Genomic DNA, 22,455 nt, shown 5'->3' with positions numbered 1-22,455 from the left:
GTAAAATACTATGCCATTATGTGGATGTACTGCATTTTGTTTATCCATTTATTGGTTTATGTCCAATAAATGGATAATACATTTATTATCCATTTAACATTGGGTTGTTTTTGTTTTTGGCTATTATTAACAATGCTGTTATGAATATTTGTGTACAAATTTTTATGTGGACGGATTTTCATTTTTCTTGAATATATGCATTGTATTAGAATTGCTGGGTTACATGGTTATTCTGTATTAACTTTTTGAGGAACCACCTGTGTTCTGTACTGCTTGCATCATTTTACATTCCTATGAGCAGTAAATGAAGATTCCATTTTATTGCCAGAATTTTTCTTTTTTAAATTATAGCTATCCTAGTGGGTATAAAGTGATATCTCATTGTGGTTTGACCTACATTTTTCTCATGACTAGTGTTGAGCTAGTCATTTGTTTGTTGGTTTTTGCAAAAATGTCTGTTGAAGTTATTTGCCCATTTTTTAATTGGGTTGTTTGTCTTTTTGTTGTTGAGTTGTAAAAGTTCTTTATATGTTCTGGATACTAGACCCTTATCAGATACCTGATTTGCAAACATTTTCTCTCATTCTGTGGATTATTTTTACTTTCTTGATAGTGTTCTTTGATACACAAATGTTTTTAATTTTGATGGTTCACTTTATTTTGTTGCTTATGTTCTTGGCTGTGATATCTGAGAATCCTTTGCTAAATCCGGGCTCACAAAGATTTATTCCTATGTTTTTCCTCAAAAAGTTTTATAGTTTTAGCTCTTAAATTTAGGTCTTTGATTTATTTTGAGTGACCTTTTGTAGAAGACATGTGTTAAGGGTTCAACTTCATTATTGTTCATGTGGAAATCTAGTTGTCCTAGCACCATTTATTGAAGGGACTATTCTTTGACTCACTGAATGGTTTTGGCACTTTTGACAAAAATTGATTGAGCACAGGTGTGTGGGTTAATTTTGAGATTCTCAATTCTAAAAATATCTGTCCTTATGCCAATGCCACACTGTTTTGATTACTGTAGCTTTGTTATATTATAAATTAAGGACATGTGAGCCCTCCAGCTTTGTCATCTTTCAGGATACTTTTGGCTATTTGGAGTCTCTTGCAAACCATATTAATTTTAAGATCAACTTTCTGTAAAAAAGGCAGAATTTTTATTGGGTTTATATTGAATCTGTAAATCAGTTTTGGAAGCATTGTCATATTAATAATTTTAAATCTTCTAATTCATGACCAAGGGATGTTTTTCCATTCATTTAGGTCTTCTTTAAATTGTTTTAACAGTGTTTAGTACTTTTCAGTGTACAATTCTTACATTTCCATGGTTAAATTTAATCCTATGTATTTCATTATTTTTGACACTATTGTAAATGAAACTATTTTCTTAATTTCGTTTTTGGATTGTTCGTTGTCAGTGTATAGAAACACAACGGATTTGGGGGAGGGTATAACCATTTTTAACAGATTTTGTTTTCTAATGTTTTTGAGATTGCTTCTATAACTTTTTGGATAAACTTATTTCTATAACTCTTTCTTGGATGGACTCAAATATTAGAGGATCAGGTGAAAATTTGTAAATATATAGATTTGGCTTGTTGTAACAGAAAATGGGTTGCGGGGCCTAGGACAAACTGGAGGATGTGTCTTAGCCTAAAAAATTCAGCTACAGATTTTGAAAAAAACACTTCGCCAATCAGAAAACATTCCTGCATACGATTACATTAATGATCTCAGTTCTTTTGGTTACCTTGTACTTTTAAATAATATACAAAAATTTATTAGAATTTGTTTTACCGACTTTCAGTAGAATCCTTTTGCTTCTCATTATGTAGGATGAAGTTACCAGTGTCCCTATTCTTCCCTTGGTTACTTCTTCCCTCTTTTTACTTCCTAACTTCTGTTTAAATATATTTTTTTCTATTAAGGTTGATATTTTTCATTCTGTTATCTATAATTAAATCTTACCAACTTTGAATACAAAGTGATAGTGAAAGTTGAAAATCACTTACCCACATTTGCACTGCTATCATTGTACAGATTCTCCTTGACTTATAATGGGGTTATGTCCTGATAAACCAATAGTTAATACTTAGAAAATACTCTAAGGCAAAAATGCATTTAATACACCTAACCTACTGAACAGCATAGCTTAGCCTACATTAAACATTCTCAGAACACTTAGATTAGTTTCATCTCAAGAGTAGTTTCCTTTCTTTTCCTCTTCCCACCAAAAGCAGGAGACACAGATGGGTGGTTTGTAGATATGGGATGTGAAAACACAAAACACAATATTCAAAAAATGCTGGCAACATGGTACACTGTAGAGTATTGGTTGTTTACTCACTGCCACTGCCTAGTATCACAAGAGAGTATCATACTACATATTGCCTATCCAGGAAAAGATCAAAATTCAAAATTTTAAGTATAGTTTTTACTGAATGTGTAATGCTTTCATAGATAGCATCATAAAGTTGAAAACTTCTAGGTCAAACCAGTAAGTTGGGGACCGTCTGTTTTATCACTTATTGCAGAATTAAATAGTGTACTAGGAATTTAGAATAGGTTTAACATTTGGAATGTAGTTAGAGTAATAATCACTATATTAACAAACTAACCAACTAAAAAAAGACATCCTATAATCATCTCAGTAGCCACTGCAAAACCATTTGCCAAAATATAATATGTTTTCAATAAAATATAGTAGTCTAGGAATAGATGGAAATTTCCTTAACTTCATAAAGGTTAGGTTAGAGAAAAGCCTACTACTAACATAATTCTTAATGGCAAAAGACTGTATACTTTCCCTTAAGGTCAGAAATAATTCAAGGATGTTAGCTCTCATCTCTTCAAAATGTATACATTGGTACTAGATGTTGTAGTCAGTGCAATCAGGCAGGAAGAAATAAAAGACATCAGATTGCAAAGGAAGAAATAAACTATTATTTCAGAAGATATGATCATCTATGTAGAATATGTAATGGAATCTACAAAAAAGCTGCTACCTGATTTTAAGAATTATTATGAAGCTATACTAATCAAAACAGTGATATTGGCCTAAAGATATTGTTGGCATAGAAAAGAAAGTCAGTGAGTTATTGTTTATTACTTTCAGTTTTATGTCCCACGTATGAGTGAAATCATATGGTTCTTGACATTTTCCATTTGGCTTATTTCATTTAGGGTGATATTCTCAAGATCCATCCACATTGCAAATGGCCATTATCTTCTTTACCAGTTATCTATTAGAAGACACTTCAGTTGTTTTCATGTCTTGGCTACCATGAACAATTCTATAACAAACATAGGTTTTTTTTTTTGGGGGGGGGGGTAGATACCTAGGAAAGGGATTGCTGGGTCATATGCTAACTCTATTTTTAATTTTTTTTTGTAGACACAGACAGCAGTGTGATGGTTACCACAGAGAAAGGTTGGGGGAGGTAGAAGAGAGTAAAGTGGGTCAAATATATGGCAACAGAAGGAGACTTGACTTTGGGCAGTGAACACACAATGCAATATACAGATGATGTATATAGATCGTACACATGAAACCTATATAATTTTATTAACCAATGTCATCCTAATAAATTTAATAAAATTTAAAAAGTCCAAGTAGACCCACACATAGATGGACTGATTTTTGACAAAGGTGTGAGGCAGTTCGGTGGAGAAAGGATTGTCTTTTCAACAAATAGTGCTGGACAATTGGATACCCAAGTGCAAAAAAAAAAAAAAAAAAAAAGAATTTGGATCCATATTTTGTATCATATACACAATTAACTGAAAGAATTAATTTTATAGTCTGAAACTATAAAACTTCTAAATGATAACATAGAAAATCTTGGTTTAAGCCAAGATTTCTTGTATAATGCCAGTAGCATTGGTTAAAACTTGATGAATTTGATTCTATCAAAATAAATTTCTGAGAATTAAAAGACAAGCTACAAAAAAAAAAAAAAATGGACAAGCTATAGTCTGGGAGAAAAATCTTAGCAAATGTATGTTTGATATAGGACTAGTAGTCATAATATATAAGGAACTCTCAAAACTCAATCAGAAAAGAAACAACCCAATAAAAAGAGTAAAAGATTTAAATACTTATCAAAGTTACATGAATGGCAAACACGCACATGAACCTCTTTAGTCATTAGAGAAATGTAAATTAAAGTCACATGAAATAATATTCCACATTTGTTATGGATAAAGTTTTAAAACCGAGCATGCCATGTGTTGGCCAGGATGTGGAGGAACTGGAACTTTCTGCTTATGGTAATGTAAAATGCTGCACTGAGTCTGACAATTTCTTAAAAAGTTAAACATCCATCTAGTATTTGATCTAACCATTCCATTCTTAGGTATTTAACCAAAAGAAGTGAAAGCATATGTCCATGCAAAGACTTTGTTTTCATGGTACCTCTGTTTTTAAATAGTTAAAACCTGGAGGCTACCTAAATGTCTATGAACAGATGAATCATTAAACATATTATTACCCGTACTGTGGAGTACTAGTCAGAAATAAAAAAGAATGTGGTATATGGATTGGATGAAACTCAAAATAATTGCGTTCATTGAAAGAAGCGAGACAAAAAAGAACTCATATTGTATAATTCTCATATATACTCGTAATTTATATGAGATTATAGAAAATTCAATTTAATCTATAGTGACATAAAACAGATCATTGGTTTCACATGTATTGACCTGGGTGTGGTGGAATGTGGGAATATTACAAAGGGACAAGGAGCTTTTAGAGGTGTGTTTGTCATTTTGATTATGTCATGATTTCATAAGTATATACATATATCAAAATTTACCAAATTGTATACTTTAAATATCTATAGTATATGGTTTTTCAGTTTTACCTTAAGAAACCTGTGAACAAGAAGTAAAATCAATTGAACATGAAATCATGGTTTTGAAGTTTGCTTTGTTGAGATATTTTGTCCAGGAAGTCAACTAATTGATGGTCACTATTTAAAAGAAAAATCAAGTACCAGATAAAAATACAAAGAGGAACTACAAAATTTGAAATTTTATGATACATGTAATCAGTGTTACTATTTTGATAAACATGCCTCCAGACATATCTTAGGCATATATAACCTAGAGAAATATGTTTGTGTTTATGGGATAGTACTATGTGTAGTCTTAGGTAATTTGCTTTTTTCCCCACTCTGCACTATGTTTTAGATGTTAGTTCTTAAAAGTTCATTCAAACGTGATCAGAATGATTATGATCTGGCAGCTATATGGTGACACTACTGGGAGCTCAAGTAGTTTCTTTGCTTTTTAGCTGCTACTCCTGAATGGCCAGCTGAATTTCTATTTATTTTTTATTTTGGGAGTGTTTTAATTTTTAACCATGATTTTTGTAATCAGTACTTGGAGACAAAAAGTGAGTTTTTGGTTGGACTTTAACTCATAGTAGGTGGAGACTTCTCTATTCTTATATCCTTGACCATTTCTTCCAAAATACACTAGCAAGTGTTCCTTATTATTTCAATAGACTGTGTTTAGCTTACATTTTAGACCATATTTAGATAAGTGTTTTATTTTTGAACTGTGTGAAAATAAATTATCCAGGAATAGTTTGTTAGGTACTATCAAAAAAGAAATATATACTTATTAGTATGATACTATGAAAATGAGTTCACTATCAAAATTATTTTGATAAAATATTGTTTTTCTGTTCTGATATTTTTTAAAAAGCATTTGGCTTTTTGAATAAAAAATCAACGTAAAACTAGTATTAGTTAAAAAACAAGCTAGTATTGAATGTTTGTAAGGAAAAATGTTGGTCTTTTGCTGCATTTTCTATCCCTGCCCTTGCATTTTCTGTTCCCCGTAAATACTGTTTTTCCAGAAGAAACCATTTTTAATTCTGTTGCCTGTTTTTTCCTGGTTTCTGCTGATTTTTAAATAATATTCTAATACATATTGCTATGTATGATTTTCATAAGGGTGATTGGACAGGCAAAGACTAAATGTTCCTTTAATGTAAGGAAAAGATACAAGAATATGATTCCTTTAGGATGGCTTCCATAACAGAGGACACAGCACTTCATGTGGAGGGACACACTTGGTCTTCAAGTCCCTATGGGGAGAGATCACCATAATTGTTAAAAACTTTTAACAATTATTATCTGATAATGATAACATTTATTTGACATGTATTAGGCGTGCTTTTATATGGTATAAGTTTAGTCCTCATGACAACTTTATGAGGTAGGTACCCTCAAAGAATAATTTAGAGCTTAAGAAATTTGTTCATAACCAAAAACATATCAATTATAGTACAGAGATTTGAAATACAGGTTTTTTTTTTCATTGTGGAACCTGTATTCTTTATTTTCTGCTACCTTAAAATGGAAATATTAATTTAAAAGGGAAAAACTCATATATCTAGACATTTTTGGTATAAATTATGGTAAATATGAAAAGATTTATAAACTTAAAGAAATTCTATTTTTCAGTTATAGGTATGGGTAAGTGAGAAAATGTGTGTAATTTGCTCCAAAAATTATTAATATTTAGTTTTTTAAAAAAATCATTTATTTTAATTAGTTTCAAGTACACAGTACATTGGTTACACATTTATATAGTTTATAAAATGATCCCCCTAATTCCTCCTTCTCTCCTCTGGTTTTCCACCTAGCCAATATATTAATGCTAACTGCATTCCTTATGTTGTGCTCCCCATCCCTGTACCCATCTATCAACTACTAATTTGTACTTCTTTAACATTTCACTCCATTCTCCCAGTCCTCCAATCCCCTTCCTCTTTGCCGTCATCAAATTGTCCACTATATTTGTGAATCTATTTTTGATTAGTTTGTTCCTTTTTGTTTCTTAGATTCCACATATAAGTGAAATCACATGATTTTTACCTTTCTTTGACTTATTTCACTCAGCATAATAAGTTTTAAATAGTGTGTGAGAGTAGATTAATAAATGCTTTGTGAGAGATTGGAAGACTCAACAGTTCTCTTCTTGACTAAGTTTTCAAAATAATGCTCCTTGTGTTGCGTGGTTGGCATGTTCCTTACAATTGACCTATTTCCAGAATAGAGCAAGCATTGCCATAATTGAGAACTATCAATTAGATAATTACTTACTATTCAGTTTAATTCAATTTGATAGGGATGGAAAAGGGAGAGAAGGAATATGTAAAACAAGTTTGCCTTGATTTTTTCTGGTACCAGATAAATACCATTGAAGTGAAAGGAATGAGAAGATTAATGAAATAGTAATTGGGAGATAGCCATCATTAGACATGAAAATACTCAATTTTAAGAAGAGAAGCTGGAACAGTTGAGGAAATATATGTTTTTCTCACAGATCTAAATCTTTAATAATGTAAACATACAAACCGGAGGTAAGTCTTAATTAATGTAACTGTGTATGAAAGATATTAGTTAATATTCACTTTAAAAATACTCAAAGTAATGATAGCCAGTTAAATTTTCATGCTGATTATTCAGTGCCAAAAATATACAGTAATGAATTATTTGTATAAATTAAGATGAATTACTTCTTTTAATGAGTGGATATTAGGTTTGAAGGGAAACAATATTTGGAGTGTCAAGTGAGACTCGTTATGTAATGTTAAGAGCTATAATTGTTTTAAAACTAATTGTGAAATGCTCTGACACTTTTGTAGTTAATTTTTTATAAAGCTATTCTGAAATATTTTCTTCTACAAGTTTTAACATTTTGCTTCATATATTTAGGTCTTTAATTGACCTGAATCAATTTTTGTAAATGATATAAGGATCCAGTTTTTCAAAAAAAATTTTTTTTTATGGGGAATCAACTCATGTCACCATATTGTGAATAATTCAATCTTTACTCACTGATCTGCAATGCAAATTTTTATTTATCTACAGCTCAGTATCTAGGTTGTTAGTTCTTTTTGCTGGTTTATTTGTCTTTGAATTAGCGCAGCCCTATATTTATTTTAATGCCAAAGCTTTACAATAATTCTTGAAAGTCTAATAGGGCAAGTCCCTATACTTTGTTCTTATTCAAGAATTTTCTTAGTTATTTTTGGGTTTTCTGTACATAAATTTTAAATGAGCTTGTCAAATTCTATAAAAATTCTCTCTGGATTTTTGTTTAGAATTGCATTACATTTATGGATTAATTTAGAAAAATGAGATTTTTCCCATGGGATTTTTAAAAATCTATGTATGTATTCGTCCATTTAAGTATTATTTTATATATTTCAATAACACATAGGCTCTAAGAACATTAAATACAGATTAAATACAGGGTTACAAAGTGGTTAGGTTTTTTTTTTTTAACTTACACTTATGTAGTGATTAGTGCCGAATGTTTTAAAAATTATAAAAATAAATGGTTTTTGGGAAAAAAACCATGTAGAAGTGATTAAAATAAAAACAAAATCTCAGATTAGTTTTTATTTTTATAGTTGTGCTGTATACTAGAACTTTCTGTGATGATAGAAATGTTATGTATATGTGTTGTATAATATGGGAACCAGTAGTCAAATTTAGCTTTGAATATTTGAGGTGTGGTTAGTGCAATGGATAAATTGAATTTTAAAATTTTGTTCAATTTTAATTAATTTAAACTTAAATAGTCATATGTGACTAGTGGTTAAAATATAAGAAGACAAGGCAGCTTAGGTCTTATTGCAAAATTTTATAGTTTTCTCCTTAGGAGTATATTTCTTTGTTAGGTTTATTCTAGGTATTTAAAAAATTATTGCTATTGTGAGTAGAATATTTTTTCAACATTTTCTAGATTATTGCTAGTATTTAGAAATATTGCTGAATTTTGAATATTTAATGTAGTTCCTTGTGACCTTCATTAAAAGAAAAAGAATTTCTGACCATTATGATTCTCCCTTTTAGATTTAAAAACTGGTATTTGATTCTGAATCTTTGTATTTCAAATATGAAGTGATTGGTCTTGAGTTGTTCTGGAGCTTCCTTAAATAAGACCTAAATTATGGATACTAAATGACCACAGACCCATCTGTGAAATCTTCACTTTGCCCTAGATATAGTTAGATGGTGTCCTTGTAGATTCTCTAATGTTCAGACCTAACTTTGAATATTGAGGAAAATGGTATTCCTAAGGTTTACCTAAACATGGATCGATTTTTAACAGTTCATTTAAGATCATTACATATTTTTGGGAACTTGTTTTGTGGTCAGCATTTTCCCAAGTATTGGAAATACAATGTTAAGTAAGTTTCTTGCCTTTAAGCATCTAGTAGTCTAATTGAGGAGACAGATGTAGAAAGAAGTCACTTTATTACTGTGGCATTATAGAATAAAGGTTAATTAAGAGTGTGCTTTGGAGCCACTTACAGTTGTGGGACCTTGATTATGTTTCTTAGTTTATAGAAGCTGTTTTCTTGTGAATAAAATAGTTGTATTACAATAAGAAAAATAAATATTATAATGTGAGCATTGAATGAGCTAATTTATGTATTTTCCATATGTTAGCTAATATTATTTAGCTACTAAGAAGCTTTAATATCTCTCATGTTCCTGTTATGGCCAAGAGAGTTTAAGTAGAAGGATGATATGGTTGGATTCATATTTAGTGTTATATAGATCACTATGTCTGCAGTAGATCAATGAATTTGAGAAGGTAGATTAGAGGAGGCTATAGTGATAGGCCTATTGAGAGATGGTGACCCGATCATTGTGGTTTGAATAGAATAGTTGGGAGGAAGTTAAATAATATTTTACTGTTATAAAGGTAAGACTCGATGATCAATTTCACGAAGAGGGCAAAGGAACCAGGGATGATATTGCAACTTTTGGTTTTGGTGACTGAGTGGATAGTGATATTTACAACCCAGAGAGTATGAATGGAGGACATGTTAGAAGGGATAGAGAAATCAAGTTCATTTTGTTTATGCATGAGATGAATATATGATATTTAGGTGGGCATATTTAAAAGAGAGTTTGACTTATGTTTTTGGTGGGTAGAGGAGTCATGGGTGGAGAGATGTATAATAAATGTTATATTTAATTGTAATTTTACACCATGCCATTCAATAAATGTTAGCTGCTATCATCATCATCATCATCATCATCATCATCATCATCATCATCACTGTATAGGTGGTATTTAAAGCGACCAATAGATGAGCCTTTCTAGAGAAAGGATATAAAGTCAAAGAAGTGGGCTAGAAGCTAGAACATTTAACGAATAGATCGATGAATTTTGAAAGGAGATGGAGAAGAAAGAGAGAACTAAGACAGGGTCTCATGAAGTTTAGTGAGTTTGTATGACAGAGAGGTTAATAATATTAGATGTAACAGATGTCTGATAACATAAGGCCTACAAGAATCCAGTGGATTTGACAGTAAGATGTCAGTGGTGATCTCAGCTAGGTAAATCACAGTGATGTGATAGGGACAGAAGCCATATTAAAATGTATTTAGAGGTAAATGGGAGGTGGCATATAAAGTGAGCCAGTTCTCTTGATGTGGCCCAAGAGCCAAGCAGTGACATATCACAAGTACTGAATTTTTAAAAATTCTTTCATGAAAATACATGGCTAGTTCAATTGAAATGATTATCAGTTTTTAAAAAATTGAAGGCATAAAGAAAAATTTAAGAATATAAAGTATAATTCTGTTTGTTTAGGTTTAAATCTAGTTTGTTTTTCCTTCCGTTTTCTCTAATTGAATTTTTTTTTTTTTTTTTTAGGCGAGGCAACCTTTGGTTGACCTCACAGATTGCAAGGATTTTGTCAGCTTACAATCCTTTATATTTTATTTTTTATGCCTACAGCACCTGGTTTTCCTAGGTAGTCTCCCATCCAAGTACTAACCAGGCCTGACCCTGCTTAGCTTCCGAGATCAGATGGGATTGGGCTTATTCAGGGTGGCATGGCCATAGACTCTTAATTGAATTTTAATCCTCTTCTAATTTACTAATGAGAATTTAAAATATAATTTTTTTATAATCCATGTACTTTTGCTATTATTTTCATTCTAACCCTGTAGTTTACTCTTAATCTGTTTCTTTATAAGCCTCTTAAATTTCAGCTTGAGTATAAAACATTGTTATGGTGGTTAACACTTTTGGTCTCCTCGTTCTTCCTCTCTAGTATGTTTTAATCAACTTTTAGTTTTCATTCCAAGAGCCAATAAACATGTTTAAAATATTACTGCATCCACACTGTCTACCTGGTAGATTTTGCCAAGTCTTTAAAATTTTTCAGGACACTATTAGGATTCTTTGGACTATGTGGTAATGTTTGTAGATTTCTAGGAATTTTACTTGTTTAATTCTCAGAAGGCAAAATGAATTGCAAATACGTATGGAGTAATTTATTCTCACCCTGCTATGTAGCAAGTCTTAGCTTGGCATTAATATAGTGGTGAGTATGGCATTTCACTCATGACAGGGCTGTTTTTGGCTTCACAATCTCTTTAAGGACATTTCTAGGCCTTAGATTCTATGTTATGTAGATTTTCAGAAAAATAACACATTTAAGTAAATAATGTTTGTCTCAGTCTCTTATAAAAGGCCCAAACTTTGTTTTAGTACTTAGTGTACATTACTGCTGTCCTAGCATATCTTAATAGTTATCTACAATGTATTAATGCATTTTATTTATGTGCTCTGATATTAAATTATAAACTTGAATAACAATAACATTTTCCCATTTCCCATGGTGGGAATGCCATTAATGGATTTTACTCTTTATTTGTTATTTATTTATTTTTTTGGCTTCAAGCGTGTCTTACTTCAACAGCTCAGACTAGGTTGAGAAAAGTACTCCTTTTTCTCCTCTTCTACTTCTCTACTCCCTCCTTCCCTCTCCCCTTTTTCCTACTTGTCACCTGTTGTTGTCAATATTTATTCAGTAAAATATTTAAATTAATTTAAAATTTTTACACAAGAAAAGTTTTGAACTAATCTTTGGAGGCTTACATGTTCATTGGTTGCAAGCTTTAAATGAGAACTGTATCCAGATGAATATTATAACCACATTCTAAAGTGTTACATGTTTTTGTTTTTAACATATTTTTCTAATTTCAAAAATAATTTATTATTTATGTTTTGAAAAAGCACAAAGAAGAAAATAAAAAGCATCTGTAATGTTACATAATATTTTTACATGTATGTTTCCAATTCTTTTTTAGGAGGTTATTGAGATTTTTTTTTTAACTCAATATTGAATCATTTCCCCATGGTTGTACTATAATTTGTTTATGCAATCTGCTGCTTTTTGGATGGTGTGCTTGTTTACAATTTTACTTTTTCATAAATAATGCTCTAATTGACATCCTTGTATACAGCTCTTCCATTTTCTTAGTGGAAATTTGTAGTCATGCACTTGTTTCCAGACAAGCAAACACTTTAAACCCCCCTCCTCCAATTTTGAACTAATCGAATTATTCATTTTACAGAAGTAGAAGCATTCCAAGAAAGGGGGGAAGGATGAGTATTTATTACGTGTATATGTTTGGCACTTTTCATATATTATCTTTTTTGATCCATATGACAACCCAGTGACATAGGTAGTTTTGATTTCCTTAGAAAAATTAAATCACTTGCCCACTTCAAAAAGCTAATAATTAACGGCAGAATCAGGACAATAACCCAGGGCCCAGACTTTCACTCTAACATTCTTTCATTCCCTCAAGAGATTCTCTTCCTGGAGGCTAGCTGTAGGATAAAGAGGGCCCTCCTGGTGCTTTCTCTTGCTTTCTCATCTTCTGCTGTTTGGAGTATATGTGTTTTCCCTCTGATAAATTCAGGCAGAAAAAAGGTTGAGGACTACCACATTTTAACTTACATAAAATTGTTTTGATAAAGAATTATTTCCTCACTCATTAAGTTAATATTTATGAATTTTTATTGTAATGGTAAATAAAACTGACAAATCACTCTTTTAGTAGACTAAATAGCATAGTGTTCTAATTCCTATCATCCATTTCTAAAAATACGTGAACATGCTTTTTTTAACATTAATAAAATTATGTCTATTTAAGTTTATATTTCTATTACACTTTGCTCCACCAGATTGTATCCTTAAGTAATGTATTTTTATGCAAGAATTATATTTTGCATATAATATATTATGACAGTATATTTTGTTTATTAAAGTCTTTCATGCATATCAATCACCCTATCATGTCTCTTCAACAAATATATATTAAATTCAATTAAAAAATTTCTCCTAGTCATTAAATTGTAATTAGCAGTAGTTAATAAAGCAACATAAATGTATTAAAATGTTGTTAAATAATTATGAAACAGAAGAAAATAGTTATTGGAAATACATCTTTTGATGACATGAGTGAAGCTAGTCTTTTTTTTTTTTTTTTAGCCCAACCTTTCATAGATAAATAATACTCATTGTTACAATAAGACAATGTTCAGCATCATTTTTTTCCCTTTTTTCTTTTAGAGGTGTAAGTGCTGAGAAAAAGTTCACATAATTGAATGGTAATGGACAGATTTTTGTTTGACCTGTGCCATTCAATTATTTGAATTCCTCTATCAAATGATCTGTCATCAAAAATTATTTTTATCTGTTAGCTGATAATTTGATTAGGTCCTTCATTTTGTTGGAAACAAAGAATTGGAAACCACCCGACTTGCCAGTTATCAGAGTCATTAGAGACATTCTGGGAAGTATACCAAAAAAAGCTTTATTAGGGCTTCTTAAATAACTAGTAATTATATCTATTAGCATTTTACTTATATGTTTACCTTAGCATTTCAGGAGGTGCTAGAAAAAGTTAAATATTGTTAATTTTAATATGCCTTTTTCAAAAGTATCTTTTTTGATAATATGTATTTATCAAGTGTCTTAAATATGTGTTAGTCAAAGCCATTTATTCAGTTTAAGGCCCTCTGCCTTGGACCCTTATTGGCAAAACTGGTCTTTATTGTCAAACCAGTCAGATTTATTTTCATTACACAAAGTGTAGCCTCATTTTGCAATTCAAATAAATGGTTTGATTCATGTTTCTGTGACAACCGTCTCCTGATATTTAATCTGTGGTAAATGAAGTGCAAAGAGCCTTGTTTTAAGTCTGTTTCCTGGAATAAGTAAGTTGACAGTATCTTTCTTGTTTCTTATTGGAAACTCTCTTTGCTTCACAATACTCTTCCTGAAAAGTAATACATTCTTTGATGATGATCATGGGATGGAAGAGATAAAAGTGTTTAGATGAAAATTATAATCAACTTCTGTCCCATTCTATAATGTATCTGCAAATAGAACATCCTGTCACAGTTCCCCATTTATAATTTCTGGCTTCATTCTTTATAGAAAAAAATGTATACAACAGCAATGTGCTCCTGTAGTCTGTTTGTGGTATTAAAGGCAGGTTTGCAGACAAAATATGAATCCTTGTCTAGTACTTCAGTGGTTTTTACACTCTAGGCAGTACAATACAGTTCCATTCAGGGTGGGTGATAGGTAAACTGTTCTTTTTATAAAGTGGGTAAAGACACTTATGAAAGAGGAGGCAAGAAAGGAGAAATCTATGTGGTCTCTTTAGTTGGACCTCTGATCCGTTGTCAGATAGGTTGGTTTTAGGAAAGTGTTGAATACAGGTGGAAATTAAAGATTGCAGAATTGCTCTCTTTCTTTTTTCTTTTTTAAAACATGTTTTAGCAGTGTATTCCTTAGAAAGTCTGTTTACCTTCAGCAGTAATTTGAAAGATCCCTGTTCTAATATTTATAGCAACCTCTAATTTATAGACAGGGAAACTAAGACTTAGGCAAAATAATTTTCTGTGGTCATTAAGCAAGTAAATAGTTCAGTCAAGAACTTAAAAACTTATTTTTTCTCCTATGTCACACTAGTACATAGTCTGGTACACAGTAGGTGTTTACTATGTGTTTAATGAATGAGTGACTGATTTTTTATTAACTCTTAAATACTTACCATTGTAGTAGTTTTCTGAATTTTGATCTGCTGGGTGAGAGGAACATGTACAGATGATTCACTACAGAAGACTGAAGGTATCTTGTGTTATCTATCAAAGCATGGTCAAATTGATCTCCCTCCACTTCTTGGGGTGGTGTGTGGGGTAGTGACTAATGGAACAGCAAAGAACTTGGGCATTTTTTATTTTATCAATTAAAACAGACCTGTAACAGTATTGTTGTGCTTTTTGATAGTTGTCAATTGCTGATACTACAGTCAGATGTCCATGAGGCAAATGTATTTGTATATGACCTGTATATTTTTGTTTTGTGTTATAGATATGCTCTTAAAGCAAATGACCAAATCTTGGCTGAAGACAAACACAAGGAACTGTAAGTGTATAAAATCCGAGGTTGTACATAGTTTATTCTGTTTATGGAGTAGATGTGCATAAACAATCTGATTTTCAAAATTATATGAAATATAAAGATATAATTAGCACTATGACTTTAATTCTAGCAGGATTATGATATTTATGTTACATAAGGATAACACAAGAAATAAGTGTTCCTATATGTACATTAACATATATTAGTATTGTATTACATTATTTAGACTAAGGGTATATTGGGAAATATGTCATTTCATTTTCCCCTAGATAAAATATTAAATTGTCAGTGTTAATTTTTGGCTCTTACTTAGTTGACTTCCCTACCCTCATGCTTAAGGTAGAGAAATATAATTTTGTTTTTTGTTGCTTTATGAGAAACTAAGTGCCTAGTTATTGTTTAGCCATAAGGTAAAACACTTTAAATAAAAATATTGAAATGGGAATAAAATTTTGTTCCTTTTTAAAGTTTTAATGTTTTGGGGGTTCTATCTTCTAGATAAAAATAATTGTATAGATGGTTCTTGGATAGCTCCATTGCTATTTTTCTGCTCTACACTAGTATTTAAAAGAAAGAATACTGTCTCATAGAAGCTGTGGAATTTTTAGTTAGAAATTACTGGGTTGAGAGTTCTTTAAATTCATTTGAACCTTTTCAGTATCATAAGATTGTCCAAAGAGGGAAGCTAAGAAATTTTTGTATGTTTTTATTTTCCAGCTAGTCCACATTTTCCCCCTATTGTGGTGTAAGAAAGTTCTGATAACCTTAATTATTATGCAAACAAAACACCTCATGTCGGATAATACTGTAGAAAAGAATTTGAGGAATTTGAGGCTAACTATACCTTTAGGTTGGACCACACTTGATAATACTGTAGTCCTACCTCATCCATGGGGAATACATTATAAGACCCCCAAACCCTTATATGTCATGTTTTTTTTTTTTTTCCTGTACCTATGTACCTCTGGTAATGTTTAATTTATAAATTAGACACAAGAGATTAACAACAACTAATAATAAAATAGAACAATTATGATAGTATAGTCTTAATAAAAGTTACATGAATGTGGTCTCTGTTTCTGTCTCCTTCTCTCAATATCTTATTGTACTATACTCACCCTTTTCTTCTTGTGATAATGTGAGATGATACAGTGCTTACATGGTGAGTTGAAGTGAGGCGAATGATGTAGGAATTGTGACATAGCATAGGCAGGCACTGTGACATAACATTAGGCTACTGTATGGGTTACTTGAACACAAGCACCTTGATACTGTGACAGTTGATTTGGTAATCAAGAGGGCTCTAAGTGAGTAACAGGCGGGCTGCTATACAGCATTAGTATAACATGGATATGTTGGACAAAGGGATGGTTCACATCCTGCGTGGGATGGAGCTGGATAGTGCAAGATTTCCTACTACTATGCAGAATGGCATGCAATATAAAACTTACAAATTGTTTATTTTTGGAATTTTCCATTTCTATAACCAGAAAAAAGAACTTAATGAAATAAATTCTGAATTCACTAAATTTAAAGTATTAATATCCTTCTTTATTACAAGCTGAATGTTTTCAACTCTATAATCATAACTGGTGGACTAAGTGAGAAAACATAATGAATGTCTAAAGGTTAAAAGAGCACTTTTCTTTTTTTTAGCATAACATGAAGTCTCTTTCTTCTTAATAACTAGTGTTTACATAGCAAGGTTCTTACACTCTCTAGTATTGCCACTTGATTGATTTGGCATTAGTTGATTTTTCTTTTGGCTGCTGGCTCTCTGCCTAGTAGTTTTCAACCTATACACTAAAGAAAACTAAGTTGAATATGCCCCCATAAGAATAGAAAAGAATATTAGAAAAATTCAACCCTAATCCTTCATGAAAGCTGCTCATAAGTAATCTCATTTGTATCTTTACCATTAAAGTAGCTAAGATCTCTTTGTGGTCAAGACCAAGCTTTTTAAAATATGAGATATAGCTATAAAATAATTTAATTATACAATTAATAATTTCCCGCTTTGTTCTGATAAAACATTATTGCTTCTTAATTTTAATTTATTAAACAGTCTTGATTCATCATAGTATTGTAAAAATGTATTGTCACCAACACATTTTTGAAAATGTACCTTAATTCTGCATGTAACAATAAGATTACAGTGATAACTCTAATTATCTTGATAATACTTTATGTGGTAAATACTAACTATATTCATTAAAAATATTCTTAGTTCCTAACATGTGATGATTCAGATTCTGTATACACTTAAGTCACTCTTGCTTCACAAATGTACTTATTATTTCTCTGTCTGGGGAAGACTGACATGCAGCAAGAAAGATTGGTCAGCAATAACAGTGACACTTGTTTCTGTAAGTAGAATGGTTTTTCTCAGGTTCCTCTTTTCTAATATTCTACATGCTGAAGATTCTGGTGGATGATTTTAGGTAAGGGAAGCCAAGTAATTAGATTTTTGATGGGATTAATCCAAAACTGGAGTTTATGCTTTGCTCTATACACAGTCCAATAATGAACTGGTTTCATTAGTATTCTGTAGATTTTTCTCAGTTTATCAGAGTTTTAGTTTTTTAAATGGAGTAATTTAAAATAAATTAGGAAATCCTCACTGTTTTATTCAGTAAATATTTTTTTCACTCACTTATCAGTCACCATACTAGGCACTTTTTAAAGAAAAGATACTTCATTTATAAATGGAGACTTAATCTCCAAATTAATATCACTTTACATTTAAAAAGTTTCATGATTGGAGATTTTGTAATTATGGGTTTTCTTTTGGACTATGTACAATTATAGAAGATAGAACCATTTTGTTTCCATAAATATCTGTTCACTTTATAAATATCTAAATTATATGTTACCTTGAATAGGATATTAAAACCAAATCATAGAGGTTCAGATAAGGAAAGTTAAAAGTTGACTGAAGTTAGGACATATTCTAAAGGTAATATAAATAAAGTCAGAAGTATCCATGCCACTTAACACTGAAGTAACTTGATACATAAGGATCTTTCACGGTTTGCAGTATTATGTAAGGAGTGGGGGAAGCCTCTGTAAAAGAGATTCACATTTATTTACTTGGCTTTTCAAGATAGCTACCAAGATAAAGGTGAATTTTTATAAGCAGTGTATGTTGTTCTAGATATGAAGTATATTTTTCCTTCTGATGTTGAATGAATTCTCTTTAATGACTCTTATGTCAAAAATTATTTTGTCAGAATTACCCTCTTAAATTTAAAAGTTTTGCCTTGTAATTATATTTAAGTTTTTGTTAATTTAGGATCCTGATGACATGGGAGAAAATAAATGAATGAATTATACAAGGAATATGAAGCAAGAGTATTGGAAAGGACACTGTTAGACCTTGATCTTTGGTTCATTGTAAAAAAATTATAATTTCTTAGAGAACAGTCCTCAATTTCTAAACTAGCAGGGGAGATTTATAAGTGTTTAAGTGATTGTTTAAAAATATGTTAAGAACAGTAAGAGATAATCAGTAACAACCGATTATCATTAATGTTCTTACTAAGCAGTTCTTTGTAAACATCAAGATTGTTTTGTAAGAATAATATAAGAACTCATTGCCTTTAAAGCTAATAAATTTTGTTTATGGGAAAATGTATTTACTTAATGCAAAAGAGGAAAAAACTCAGTAAGCAGAAAATGAAAAATTGAAATAAAGAATATATAGGAGAAGGTTAAATGGTTAATATTTTTCAGTATTAACAAATAAGGTACAACATTTAAATATGGACATTTCTATGTCCTCTTTCTCAAGGGCCAGTTTATTTCATATCTTTAAAATTACAGAACTTTGATTATAGAAATGAATTTTGGAACTGATATCTGTATTTTATAACGACTTGAATGAGGTTCACAGTGATAAAGTGACTTGCTACAGGTTACACTGCTATTTAGTAAACCATGCTGGACCAGAATCCAGGTCTGTTGATTTCCATTAAAGCGCTTTTCTGTTGTACCAAACATCTCCCTAAGGATGCAGTGATTTTTTTTAAATAAAAGTGATTAATATCATTGCAAGACTCAGTAATTGATTATAATGAACTCAATAGCTATATCAAGACTCAGTAGCTGATTTATTTCATAATATTGTATTATGGTTTTAGCAGCCACCTCAAATCTATAGTTTCTAATGAGTGAATTGAGGAGAATTATCAAATACTATGTTTGCCTGACTTCCAAATGCAAGACACTTCCCATTCTTCCAAGGAGAGGGTATAAATACAAAGATTTTTGGCCAACTTGATTCTAAAAGCTTTTAGAGATATTTATGAAATAAGTTATATTTATACTTATAATTTAGTTTAGTTAGGTAATACTTTTTGTAACCACATATGTGGAATAATTTCTAAATACTTTTTTTTACCCTCATTTCCTTGAACATTCATAATCTTTATCATTGCCATCTTTGTCACCACTAGAACCCTTTTCTCTAGAACACAACAATCTGTGATCTAAGTTGTTTGACTCCATGTACGACACTTTTATTGGACATTTCCTCCAAAGCCAGGGGTCCCCCAACCCCCGGGCCAAAGACCAGTACTGGTCTGTGGCCTGTTAGAGACTAGGCCACACAACAGGAGGTGAGCAGTGGGCCAGTGAGCGAAGCTTCATCTATATTTGCAGCTGCTCCCCAGCGCTAGAATCACTGCCTCAGCTCTAAGTCAGATCATCAGGCATTAGATTCTCAAGAGAGAGCGAACATTATTGTGAGCTGCACATGCGGGGGATCTAGGTTGCCTTCTCCTTATGAGAATCTAATGCCTGATTGGTCTGAGGTAGAGCTGAGGCAGTGGGGCTAGCTAGCTCTGGGGAGTGGCTGAAAATACAGATTAACATTAGCAGAGAGGTTTGACTGCACAGAGACCATAATAAATCAGTCACTTGCAGACTCATATCAAAATTCTATTCATGAGTGGCAAAAGACAATTAAGCTGCATGTGGTGGTAGGCTTAATAGTGGCAAGTGAGTTGATGTGCTTCAGTTGTATAGCTGCATCTGGTGGTATCCGATTCTATATTATGGTGAGTTGTATAATTATGTATTACAATGTAATATTAATAGAAATAAAGTGTACAGTAAATAAATGTAATACACTTGAATCATCACAGTCCCTGACCACCACCCCGGTCTGTGGAAAAATTGTGTTCCGCGAAACCATTCCCTGATGCCAAAAAGGTTAGGGACTGCTGTCCTAAGGTACAAATGCCTTACTTGAGAAAAGTTATTTTTTTTATTTTTATGTATAGTCTGATCTTTGGAAGGTAACTATTAACTATATTGCTTTTTAAATTGATCTTTAAAAAGCTCTTTATAATAACGTTCATCATTTTTGCTTATGGGGTTGTACCTCCAGGAATAAGTACTAAATGTTAGATTTCTTTGCTCCATTTTAAACTAATACCATAAAGTGACTTCTTTGAGAACCTCAAACTAGCATTGACTTAATTTTTTTCAGGTTTTTATACAGATTCCATAAATGCTTCTCAAGTAGTCTATGACCAGAGTTCATGCTTTTGGGTGGACTTTTGACTATCCTCCCACTTTGAAATTCTGGGACTTCAGTTTTTTTTCTTATTACAACTGGATTATGAAACTTCTCAAAGGTTTGAGTAGATATTTTATTGTTTAAAAGGAAATTATTAACCCCATCATAAATTAGAACTCATTACATATTCATGCATATATGATAAATGAAAAATGTATGTCCTTAGTGGTAAATATTAAAATTCTTAAAGGATTTAATCCTAACTTGCCATTTTCTGCTTTTGAAGACATGTATGATGCCTGGACATTAGAAGAAACTTAGTTTATTTATGAGTTTTATCACAGACTGTAAGCTTGGTGTATCAGTTAGGTTTCAATTCCACTACGAGTATTGAGAAATAAGGAATTTATTAAAGGAGTTAAATTTTATTCATTGTGGGAAAAATTAAGTACAGGTCCAAAAAAGATCAGAGAAAAGTCACTAACTACTCCTGGTATAGGTTAATGAATTTTAGAAACAGCTAGGCATGTCTAACTGCTGAAGTGAACTGTGAAGGAGGTGGGCAGGTTGTTGGCTCTTTGCAGCTACCACTTCTATGGGTTTTCAGTGGACCATCTGGTGATAGGCTTGAAAAGTGATTTGGAGGTGGAGTGGGGATAAGTAAGGACACATTGGAATTCTGCCCATACTTTTCTATCTTTCACTATCTCTAACCTATAATTATGTTTGGAGTGAAATGTCAGCTGCTTCGCTTGTAACCCCCAAATTGTATACAAATTTTTCTTGTTAACCCTAACCTGAAACCATATAGGAAAGGAAATTCTGGGAAATGTAGTTCTAGTTAACACAGTATCAGACTATATCACTTGGTTTAATCACTTAATCTTCTTAATTTAATGTCCTTATTTGTAAAATAGTGATAATTTTATTTTTTCTTATTAGGTTTAATAAGGATTAGATGAAATTATATATATGAAAATGTTTTGAACTACGAAGAACCATGTAAAGGTTAGTTGTGATATAGGTTTTTGTGAACACAATGATGTTTATTAAAAAACTCTCTTGAATTGTCTTTGCTCTTAGAAATGAAGTCTGTCAGATATTGTGGGTTTAGATTAATGTTTTGCTGTTATCTATTAAGCAAATGATTTCTTTAACTACTTCTCTTTTAGTCTGTTCAGTAATCCCTATGAATATAGTTCCTGAGTTTCTGGTATAAAATTCCTTAGAAAAGAAAAAGCGTAATGATCTTTGCTCTCTACCTCTGATTTTTTTTTGGGGGGGGGGGGAATTTTTAGTCTTTATTAACAGCTGATCTAATTCTTGAAAACATTTTCTCCATTGATATAATTATTGATTTCTTTTTTTGAAAGTATTGAACAATTAAATAATATATTAAAGAACAAGAAAAGAGCATTATTTTAATTGCTTTTATGCTCTAATTTTCACAGCAGCCTTTAGAGGTAGATATTATTCCCATTTTATAGGAAGCAGGCTTAGACTCTAGCTCGTTTTTTAGTAAAAGATAGACTGTAATTTGATTTCACATCTTTTTTTATTGCTTTCCACTTTGCCTAAGTTCAGTGACTTGGGAAAAAGAATATTTTTTACTTTTTTTGGAGGAATGATACTATTTAAAACAAATACACTTCACAAAATG

The 22,455-nt window shown here is 31.3% G+C and overlaps 1 protein-coding gene and 1 pseudogene across 5 annotated transcripts in view; one reads left to right on the top strand and one right to left on the bottom strand.

Moving 5' to 3' along the window:
- ADK (adenosine kinase) overlaps window positions 1-22,455 on the top strand; it is a 448,271-nt gene that overhangs the window by 39,393 nt on the left and 386,423 nt on the right. For 4 of the 5 annotated variants that reach the window (XM_016130815.2, XM_016130816.2, XM_016130820.2 and 1 more), the window contains one exon: window positions 15,224-15,277. The exons of the other annotated variant lie outside the window; for it this stretch is intronic. In XM_016130815.2, the coding sequence (XP_015986301.1) occupies window positions 15,224-15,277 (54 nt within the window). The remainder of the gene's footprint in view (window positions 1-15,223; window positions 15,278-22,455) is intronic. 5 annotated transcript variants of the gene reach the window in all.
- LOC118604296 lies at window positions 10,771-10,889 on the bottom strand (annotated as a pseudogene).

Source organism: Rousettus aegyptiacus, unplaced genomic scaffold (genome assembly GCF_014176215.1).
Source record: "Rousettus aegyptiacus isolate mRouAeg1 unplaced genomic scaffold, mRouAeg1.p scaffold_m13_p_6, whole genome shotgun sequence".
Classification (NCBI taxonomy): domain Eukaryota; kingdom Metazoa; phylum Chordata; class Mammalia; order Chiroptera; family Pteropodidae; genus Rousettus; species Rousettus aegyptiacus.
This window is presented reverse-complemented; position numbering and strand designations above follow the sequence as displayed.